The sequence below is a fragment of the Penaeus monodon genome, chromosome 14, assembly GCF_015228065.2.
Source record: "Penaeus monodon isolate SGIC_2016 chromosome 14, NSTDA_Pmon_1, whole genome shotgun sequence".
Classification (NCBI taxonomy): domain Eukaryota; kingdom Metazoa; phylum Arthropoda; class Malacostraca; order Decapoda; family Penaeidae; genus Penaeus; species Penaeus monodon.
Window position 1 is genome coordinate 27,606,923 of NC_051399.1, and position 10,775 is coordinate 27,617,697.

The 10,775-nt window shown below is 37.2% G+C and overlaps 1 protein-coding gene across 1 annotated transcript in view; it reads left to right on the forward strand.

Annotated features, from left to right (window-relative positions):
* Window positions 1-6,727: 6,727 nt before the first annotated feature.
* Window positions 6,728-10,775, forward strand: part of LOC119580671 (proline-rich receptor-like protein kinase PERK9) — a 6,821-nt gene continuing 2,773 nt past the window's right edge. The window contains exon 1 of the mRNA XM_037928769.1: window positions 6,728-6,745. Coding sequence (XP_037784697.1) covers window positions 6,728-6,745 — 18 coding nt within the window. The remainder of the gene's footprint in view (window positions 6,746-10,775) is intronic.

The window sequence follows — 10,775 nt, forward strand, 5'->3', positions numbered from 1 at the left end:
GAGAAAGAGAGGGGAGAGAAGAGGGGAGAGAGAGGGGGGAAAAGAGAAAAAGGGAGAGAGAAGAGGAGAGAGGAAAAGTTTGGGCAGGCAGATAAATAGATAAATAAATAGACGTGTAGAGGGGGAAAAAAGGCAGACATTTTAAAAACTGAAAAAACGGTTTGGAAAGAGAGGGGAAGGGGAGAGAGAGAGAGAGAGAGAGAGGGGAGAGAGAGAGAAGAGAGAGAGAAAAGAAGGAGAGAAGAGAGAGAGAGAGAGAGGGGAGAGAGAGGGGTTTTGAGAGAGGGGAGAGAGAAAAGGAAGAGAGAGCCCGAGAGAGAGGGAGAGGAGAGAGAGAGAGAGAGGGGAGAGAGAGAGAGACGAAAAGAGAAAAAGAGAGAGAGAGAGAGAAAAGGAAGAGAAAAGAGAGGAGACAGGTAGTAGAAAGTTTAAACTATGGGCCCTGAAAAAAAAGGGAGAAAAAAGATAGAGATCTTTTAAACAAACTGTGCAAAAAAAAAGGAGAAAGAGGGGGATAAAAAAAAAGAAAGAGGGGAAAAAGGAGAGAGATAATAAAAAACAGTAAGGGGAAAGGTTCAGCGGAAAGAAAAAAAGAGCGAGAGGTGGGGGGGTTAGGGGGCTCAGAAACATACCCCCAAAGTCTTCACATCCTCACAAAAATTTGCTAAAGCCCCCAAACTCATGAATGTAACCCCCTCCAAGCAAATTTAAACTTCGTGTTTTCCCCCGGTTTTTGGTGCATTTGCCCTTTTGCTCTTTCAAGGCCCAAAGACCAAAACCCCCTGTCACTCGATAAAGGGGAAATGGGGAGGGTAAATTTACCGAGATTTTGGGAAAAATAACGTTTGGGAATGCATAAAAAAAAAACTTTTTTAGTTATTCGATTAATTCCATAGGATTTACCCTATACCCTTTTTTTAAAAAATTTCATTAATCTATTTACCTATTTATTCTTTCCCTTTTTTAACAAGGGTTTGTTGTTACACCAGTGCCACCGGGGGCGTACTGTACGGACCGTTTTGCGATTATGGTTTCTTGTTTGAGAAGGGCCCTGAAACCCTTTTTTGTCTGAAAATATCGTGGCTGTCTTTTAATGGGGCGATTTTAAAATGTAGCTCCACGTATAGTATTATCGTAGATTTTAAAAAATTTGATGTTGAAATTAGTTGTTTATTTTTAAAAAATTAACTATGAATATGATTACTTTTTTGGCCAAAGCACGGGACGCACGCACACCGCGCGCAAAACACACACATACACCCACATACACACAAAAAAACACACACAAAACCACAACCACACAACACAAACACACCACACACACACAAAACCATACACAAAAAAAGTATGATATATAACACATATATATGTAATATAAAAAGAATATATGTTATATATGAATATTAAAATATATAAAATTTATATGAAACATATCTATTTTATATGTATTTTTTATACAATACATATATAAATATACATACATAATAGTATATATATAAATATATATAAAAAATATTTTATATAAATATATATAAAATAAAATTATATGTGCCTTTTAATAAAAAATTTGGCAATATAAAAATTTTGTTTACCAGAAAAGAAGTTACAAAAATTTATCAAAAAACCACTTTAAAAAAGGAGGTAAAAAAACCCTGTTAAAAAGATGAATGCTGTATGCTCTTTGCTGTCAGGAAATTAGAACTGAAAAAACAAAATTTTTTCCCTTTTCTTTAACTTTTCTGGGGTCAAAAAAACAGGGGAAACCTTTTAAAATTAAGGGGTTTGCTTAGGGAGGATATGCGGCAAAATTTAAGAAGAACGGAAAAAAAAGGGCGTTTTTTACGTTCCCAAAAAAACAGGGGTGGGGATTTACTAACCCCAAGATGTATGATTTTCTTTTAATCAAAAATTAAAAGCTACTCTTCGTTTCTCGCAAACGAGGATTTTAAAAAACACTCCCGAGGTCGTAAACACGTTTTCCACACGGAGATTTTTTGGGCGGGTGCCCAAAACCACTTTAACGCCCCTGTTGGGGGCCCTTTCCCCAAACCCGGGCAAATCTCGTAAATACCTTCAAAAGTGTCCCGACGTGACTTTTTTGGGGGGAAATCAATTATTCTTTAGAAAGTTTTAAACCCTTTAAAAATATTTCATTAGGGTATTAAGGGGTTGTGCTTTTTATATTGCTTTAAACCCCCGTTATTGTATATTATTATATTTTTTTTTTTCTACAAAAAAGAAAAAAATTTGGGTATTGTTGGAAGTTTTTTAAAATTTTGACCTGATGAAAGGTTTAGAACCCCCTTTAATTTATGATAAAATCAACTTGTTGGGGTTGATTTACATGAGGCTCAATCAAGTTTTTGGGGCGGGCCTCTACGCATTGGGAAAGGCCCTCCTTTTAATTAGCCCTATTTTTTATTTATATTATTACTATGCTCTTTAAATGTGTTGTTCACCATTAAAAAGATTTCCCCCTTTCGAAAAGTCCCTTTCCCCACTCATGAAAGGGATTTATGAATGGGTGGATGAGAGGGTCACCACGATGGGGGTTTCGAAGGTTTTGGGATCCGCTAATATTTTTGTGTAGAGATGTTTTTACGCCTCAGGGGTGTTTTGAAAAAAACGCTAGTTTCCCCGGGAAAAAAGGGGGAGAAATATCTTGTTTACGATGAAAAAAAAAATCATTTAAACTCGTATAGGAGGGTTTTTTTTTGTAAATCCGGGCCCGTTTCTGTCATCGCCCCGATAGGAAAACCCATTTGGTTCAGGGGGCCACCAAAAATTTCCTCCTAGCAGTGTTCCCTCATTGGGGAGAAAATTTTAAAAAAAAGTGCACAATTTTAAAAAAGTGATTAAAAAATGACAAGGGCCCATTTTATTTTTTCCCAAAAGGGGGGTCCATTTTTAATAAAATTTTTTTCGGTTAGTGATCATAAAATATGCTACCATATGGGGTAAAAAATTACGTATCCCCTTTTAAACAGTTTTATAGAAAAACGATTGGGCATTAAATTTTCCCAAAAAATCCTTTAAAAAAAAAAAGGGTATCAAAGTTTGATACTGATAAATAATTATATGGTAATAAATGGGTTTTTATGAAATGATAATAAGAAATAATATTTTGGCCGCACAGGTTCATTTTCCCTAACATAATCGTTAAGCATAAATCCTAATAACAAAACACTTTTGGTTTTTCTTAAAAAAGGTAAGTTAAAAACCCCTCATATTCCATTTTAATTTTTACCAAATGACAGCCAGGGGAAAATTTGAAAAAAACCCGCAAACCCCCCTTTTCAATTTTAAGAAAACACTACAAACTTCCATTCAGTATGGAGGACTCGACACGAATAGATGAGGTGCAGGGTATTGGGAAACCCTTTTATACCCGGCACATTGGGTGAACTCCGAGGTGATAAAATATTTTTCTGAACGACTAAATTTATTAAACCTTTGGGAGTTTACCCCGGGTCAAAGGTAAAAACAGTACTTTCCATGGAGCCCCAAGTGAAATAATCAAGGAAGAACCTTTTCCTACAAACGTACTTTTTTGGGAAAGGGCGCTGACGGGGTCTCTGAGTTGGGATGGACGTTTCCTATTTTAAAAAACCCGTTTTTAAATTCGTTATAGACCCCCCCCCCCCCCCAAAAACTACACAATAGAAGTATAAACTGCAAAAATGGTTTTTAATTTTATGTTTGATGGAAAAAATAAAATGTGCGAATGTTTTCTCATTTTTTTCTTACACCCCCATTTCCCAAAACCCTCCCAACGTGCTCCAAGTGTTTTGTCGGCCAGTCATCTTAAAAATTTTGAAGGGTTTACCAGCAAAGTCGAGTGTAAAATGGGGGTTTTTCTGTCGTTTTTATCTTCAAACACTTAACTTCCCAAAAAAGTATCTTAAATATCCCAAAAAATTAAGGGGTTCTACTTTCGGGGGGAAGGTCTTGCTCATTTCCCTGAGTTTTCCCTAAATTTTTTTCGGAGAGAGAGAGAGGAGGGGAGAGAGAGAGAGGAGAGAGAAGAGAGAGGAGAGGAGAGAGAGAAGAGAGAGAGAGAGAGAGAGAGAGAGAGAGGGGGGGGGGGAGGGAGGGGGGGAGGGAGGAGGGAGGGAAGAGGGAGAGAAAAAGAGAGAGAGAGAAAAGAGAGAGAGGAGAGAGAGAGAGAAAAAGAGAGGGGAGAGAAAAGGGAGAAAAGAGAGGAGGGGGAAGAGGAAAAGGGGAAAGAAAACCCCCGATTTTTAGTTTCATTTATTAAGTTTCTTGCCGCATAAACCGGGACAAAAAAACATGGGGGCCCCTTTGGGCCCTCCGATCATGTTTTTTTTTTTACGTTTCTCACTGTAATAGATTTGTTTAGTAAGAATTATTTCCCTTCTTTCAGTATCTTTTATCACGAAAAGGGAAAAAAGAAGTCATATTTTGGAATTAAGAGACGCCTAAACAGTGGCTTGCAAACGCAAAAAACTGATATCCCATAATAAAGCATTTAACGAGATTTTCAAAAAACGGTCACACCACAAAAATTTTTTTTAAAAAGGGGAATTTTCCCCAAACCTATATACGGTTCCCACTTTTGATAAGCTGAAATTATCGTGACAACCTGTGCGGGGAGGCAAAAAACTTTCCTCCCCAAAAAATTTTTTTTTGTTTAAACCCCGAGGGCGGCTACTACCTACTTTTGACCTGAAAATCTTTGACGTGTGAAGATACGTAAGGAGCCAGCTCTTGGGTTTTTTTTCATATGATCCTAGAATTTTAGATAAAAAAAATGTTTCAAATATTTTTGATTTTTGGGATCACCCCACGCCACACACAAACACCCACACAAACACAAACACACACACACACAAACACCACACAACACACACACACACCCCAAAACCCCACACACACAACCCGCAAGAATTAACCAAACTTATCTTTTTGGGCCAAAAAATAAAAACTCAAAACGACAGGGGGTTTTTTTTGAAAACCGCAAAACCGCTTTAAGTATTTGAAACCTTTCAAGAAAGCTTATTGACGTACCCTAGTGATTGGGAGGGCTCCAGCGGCACCCCCCCTTTGTCTTGCGGGTGAGCTCGAGTCGGGGGGGCTTTCTTAAATATTATTTTATGTGCACTAAAAAACACCTATCACAAAATTCATTTTCACACGCCCCGCCCCCACAACACAAGCGTGATGTGTTTTATCTGTGTGGGGGGTTTCTTTTCAATAGTATAACGTATATGTATGTATGTGTGCGTTTATCTATTTGTTTTACACACACAAAACACACACACCAAAACACACCCCACACACACACACCCCACCCCCACACATAAACCATACATACATAGACACCCAAAAAAATATTATATATAAAATTTTAATATAATATATATTTTTATATATAAATAAAAATATATATTATATTATAAAACTGGTGTGTGTGTTGTGTGTGTGTGTGTGTGGGGTGTGTGTGTGTGTTGTGTGGTGTGTGTTTGGTGTGTGTGTGTGTGTTGTTTTTGGGTGTGTGGGGTTTTTGTGAGTGTGTGTGTGTTTTTGTGTGGTGTGTGGGGTGGGGTGTGTTGGTGTGTGTGTGTGTGTGGTGTGTTGTGTGTGTGTGTGTTTTAAAAATATGATATATGAATCCTATAAATTTGAGGTCTTTAGAGACAAACCCCAAAATGAATTTGAACGTTTATAAATTGCATTTTTTGACATTAGTTTTTAATAACCCCTCTCTTGCCTATTAATCTTGTCAAGGATATTTTAATTTTCTCCATATATCACAATAGTTACTTTTGATTTTTGAAGTGAAAGGTTGCAGTTGGGAAAAAACTTTTGAAAGAACAGCAACAATAGTACATGTGCAAACAGCTGGAACGCCCCCATTAGTGGAGTACAATAACCAGCAGCAGAGGAAAATATTATTTTAGCAGCAATAGTAAAAAACTTCAGTAGTCTAGCAGAAAAAGAAGTAGTAATACTGCAGGGAGTAGCAAACAACCAAAAAAAGGCAGCCAGAGCAGCAGCAGAGTAAGGGGAGCAGGGAACCCGGGAGTGCTGGAGTAGCAAATGGGATCACCCCAAAACGGCAGCAGCAGGGGTTTAGCAATGAAATAGTAAAAAGTAATGATGGGAGCAGTGGCAGGTTTTTGTTTTAATTTTGTAGAGACAGGTATATCTTGACCCCCCCCAAAATTTTCCCCGGATATGGTTTCTCCCCAAAAATTTTTTTTTTCAAAATTTCCCCCCCCATACCTTTGGGCCCCTGCGACTCAAATGGGCGCTAATACGCAAAGCCCCCAAATCACGGATAATTTGACCCCAATTTCTATTTTTGGGAACAGCATTCATTGCCCGCTGTAAGCCCCTATTCTCTTTTAGCGGCGGCCGAGGGTTTAAAAAGTGTCAGATAGTGTTTTGTGTGCGTGGCCCATTCATATTCTTTTTAACCTTATGGGATCATTTTTTTCTTCTATTCGCCGAGGTTTTGGACGTTAAATTTTTTTGGGGTTTGGGGGTATCTCAGGGGCCTCGGCAGTACCTTTCTAAGTAGGGCGGTTTGTTTATTTTGGTTATTTAGAAAGGGGTGTCAAGCTGGGCATAGAAATGGTACTTTACTGTTTTTTTTTTTTAATTCTGAGGACGCACACAGGTTTTTTCAACCTGTAGGGAAAACGGTGCTTTAGTGAGGTTGAAAATAAATAAATTAATCAAAAGGGGCCCCGGTTTTCCTAAGATGAGCCCATATGGAAAGGTCAGAAATAAAGAGAGAGAGAGAGGAGAAAAAGAGAGAGAAGAGAGGGAGAGAGAAGGGAGAGAAAAAGAGAGAGAGAGGGGGGGGAGAGAGAGAGAGAGAGAGAGGGGGACAAAGAGAGAAACGCCCCAAATCACTCCCGCTATTTGCTAAGTCGCGTCAAAAAAATTAAGACGCACCAAGAAATCAGAACTTTTAGATGATGCAAAAATGATGGTCCCCTTATTCTTATCATTATCACTATGGGGCGAGGGGAGAAATAAAAACAAAAGGGGAGAGTAAAGGGTTGTTTTTTTACGCTGTTTTTTTAAAAATGATTTTATTACTAGCCCTTTTTTTTTTTTTAAAGGGGACAATTTTTGTGGGGGACTTTTTGATAAGGTTTATTTTTTGATTTTTTTTTTTTTGTCTGGGAAATTTCCCCTAAGCATTAAATTACCGCTTCTTTAAAATTTGAGCCATGGTTAAAAAATTTTTTCAGCAACCCCCCCACAGTTTATTACCCTAAGAGTCTTTGGGGATGTTTGGGAAATCATCCCCGATAAGTATCAGTCGAATTACGAAAAATTCACTGGAAAGGAATCCCCATCCTTTCAGAATCAATAAAAATCCCTTTTTACAATTTTTGGGGGGAGGTTTGGGGGAGAAAAAAAAAGAAACAACCCCCAACCCTGCTCTATCGCTTTCTCTTCCATCATTTCTTTCCCTCTTTCTTTTTTTTTTCAGTATCTCTATTCCCCCCATTTTCTTTTTTCTTTTCCCCTTTCCAAAAACCCCCTCCTCTCTTTTTTTTCCCTCGATTTTTTCTCGACCTCTTTTTTCCCTTTCTCTCGTCTTCCCCACTCTATTTTTTTTTTCACAAATGTAAAAACCCGGAAATTTTCTTATGTTTTTCTGATTTTTTTTTTCCTTTACCAAGCAAATATCAGAATCCAACCCAAAAAGGGAAAAGGGGTTTTGGGTAGGTTTTCAAGGAATTCTGTTTTTTTTTTTTTGGGCTTTTATTTGGGCCTTTAGTGTTTTTGTTTTTTTTTTTTTGGGGAAATTAAAGAAACCCCCAAAGAGGAAAAAAAAAAAATGGATTAAAGATTTTGGGAGGGAAGAGGAAAAAAGGTAAAAGGGGAAAAAAGGGAAAGGAAATTTAAAGAAAATAAATTTTGAAAGGGGGAGGGGGGGAGAAAAAAGAAAAAAGGGTTATTTTTTTTAAAAAATTTTTTTTTTTTTTTCAGACCATAATAACCCCCAAAAATTCCCCCCCCCAAAAGATTTTTTTTTTTTTTTTGAAAAAAACAAAGAAAAAGGACCAGGGGGGGCCCCAAAGAAAAAGAAAAAAAAAAGAAAAGGGGGTTTAAAAAGAAAAGGAAAAAGAGAAAAGAAGGTGAAGCCAGAAAAAAAAAAAAAAAAGAAAAGAAATTTTTAAAAAAAATTAATAAATTTTTAAATAATTTAATTAATTAAAATTAAAAAAAAAGGGTTATGCGGAAATCTTTAGTTTTTGAAAGGATAATTTCCTGGTGTTATTGGGCTTTTAAAAAACTTATTTTTTAAAATTTCCCATATTTGGGTTGGGTTTTTTTTTTGAAAGGTAGGGTTTTTGTTTGTTGTGTTTTTGTTTTTTTTGGGGTTTGTTTTTTTTTGTTTTTTTTTTTTTTTTAGGTTGTTCCTGTTTTTAAATTTCCCCTATCTTTTTTTTGTTTTTCGTGGGGTTTTTTTTTATAGGGCAATTTTTTTTTTTCCTTCCCCTAATTTTCCCCCCAAAACCCTTTTTAAAAACCCTTAAGCTTTTTTTTTTTTCAAAAAATTTTTCCCCCAAAATTTTTATTAAACTCTTTCCAAAATAATTTTCTGTTTTTTTTTCCGTTTTTCCCAAAAAAGCTTCTTTTCCCGGGCCTACCCTTTATTTTAATTTAAAATTTAGTATTTAAAATTTTCATTTTATGAAAATTCCAGGTAAAAGATTGCTTCTTTTTGGAAAACTTTTGGTTGCAAATTTTAAATTGTTTCCGGGTTTGTATTTTTTTTCTTTGAGGGTTACCATTGTAATTTTCTCTTGCTGTTTAAAGGGAAGCCCCATTTTCCCCACTTTCTGCCAGACCTTTTTCTACAAGTGCCTGGAGGGCCTTCTCTTTATTTAAAACCAATACAATGTCATTTTGCAATTTTTATGTGTGATGCATCTCCCTCACTCTTGATTCCCGGGTTTAGGTTTTTAAAAATTTCCTTAATCATTTTGGAAAAAAAGTCTGGGGGCAGGACACAAACCCTTTTGACATCCCCTTTTTAAAATTTTTTGCCTCTCACCTAGCTCTCCTTCATGTCTAATTTTGCTTCTTTTTCCCAATAAAGTTTCTAATAATTCCTTTAGATTTCCCATAAATGAATCTTATTCTCGGCGAAGGGAAAAGAGGGGGGGCTTTTAGGGAAAAAAAATCTTCACGAAAATACATTTTTCGGAATTTAAAAAAACCATTCCCCAAGGGGAACATGATTTAAAGAGTTCGAAAGGAAAATTTCCCGGTCCCGGGTTTTGGGACTTTTAAACAGGGGTTTCTTAATTTAGTTTGGTTTTTTTTGTTTCTTTTCTTGGAGGGAAAAGGGAAAAATGAGAGAGAGGGGGGAGGGAGGGGGAGGGGAGGGGGGGGGGGGGGAAGGGGGGGGGTGAGAGGGGAAAAGGGGAAGGGGGGGAGGGGAAAGGGGGGGATTTGGGGGGGGGCAGAGTGAGAGGGGGGAGAGGGAGAAGAAGGGAGAGAAAGGGAGTGGGAAGGAGGGAAAAAGGGGGAGGAGGGGGAAAGGGGGGAGGGGGGGGGGAGGGGGGAAATGGGGGGTGGGGGGGGGGAGGGAGGGAGAGAGAGAGCGAGAGAGAGAGAGGGAGAGAGAGAGAGAGAGGGGAGAGAGAGAGGAAGAGGAGAGAGAAAAGAGAGAGGGGAAAAGGGGAGTGAAAGAGGGGAGAGAAGAAAAGAGGGGAGAGAGGAGAGAGAAAAAGGGAGAGGAGGGGGGAAGGAGGAGGAGAGAGGGGGGGAAAAAGGAGAGGAGAGAGGGGAAGGGGGGGAAAGGGGGGGGGGAAAAGAAGAAAAGAAAAAAAAAGGAAAAGGGGGGAAGAGAAAGAGAGAGAAGAAAGAAAGAAAGAAAAAAGAAGAAGAAGGGGAAAACAAAAAAAAAGGGGGGAAGAAAAAAAAAAAAAAAAAAAAAAAAAAAAAAAAAAAAAAAACAAGGGGGGGGAAGAAAAAAAAAAAAAAAAAATAAAAAAAAAAAAAAAAAGAAAAAAAGGGAAAAAAAAAAAAGATAAAAAAAAAGAAAAATTTTTTTTTGTGGGGGTTTTGGGTTTTTTGGGTGTTTTTGGTGGTGGGGGTTTAAAATTTATGTTTAAAGGATGTGGATTTATTTTTTTAAATTTTTTACTTTTCAACAATTTTTGTGTTTAAAAAAAAATTTTTTTTATTTTTTTTTTTTTTTTTTTTTTTTTTTTTTTTTTGGGGGGGGGGGGGTGTTTAAATTTTATATAAATTTTATATATAAAAATTATTTTATATAAATTTTTAATTATAGTTTATTTAAAAAAAAATATGCAAAAGTTATTCTTTTCCCCAACAAAGGGGGAAAGGGGTAAAATTATTTGGTTTTAAAGGGGTTTTATTGAAAAGGGCCCGAAATTTAACCTTTTTTCCTCCCGTCAAAACAAATTTTTTAAAAAAAACCAAAATCTAACCGACAATATCGTTGCAACCCAAAAATTTTAAAAATTTTTAAGGGGCCCCTAAAAAAAAAAAAAAGCCGTGGTTAAATTTCGGGGAAACTTTTTACTAAGGACCCCAAAGGGGGGAAAAGGGCTTGTTTTTTGGGGCCAGGGGGGTACCCGGACCCAAAAAACCCAAAAAAAAACCACCCCAAAAACCCCAACCAAAAAAACACAACAACAAAAAACCCCCCCAAACCAAGGTCCACCTTTTTTTTAAGCCCAGACGGGGCAGGGTTTTTTGGGCCCCCCCCAAAAACTTTTCCCCCCAGGGGAGAAATTTTCCCAAAAATTTTC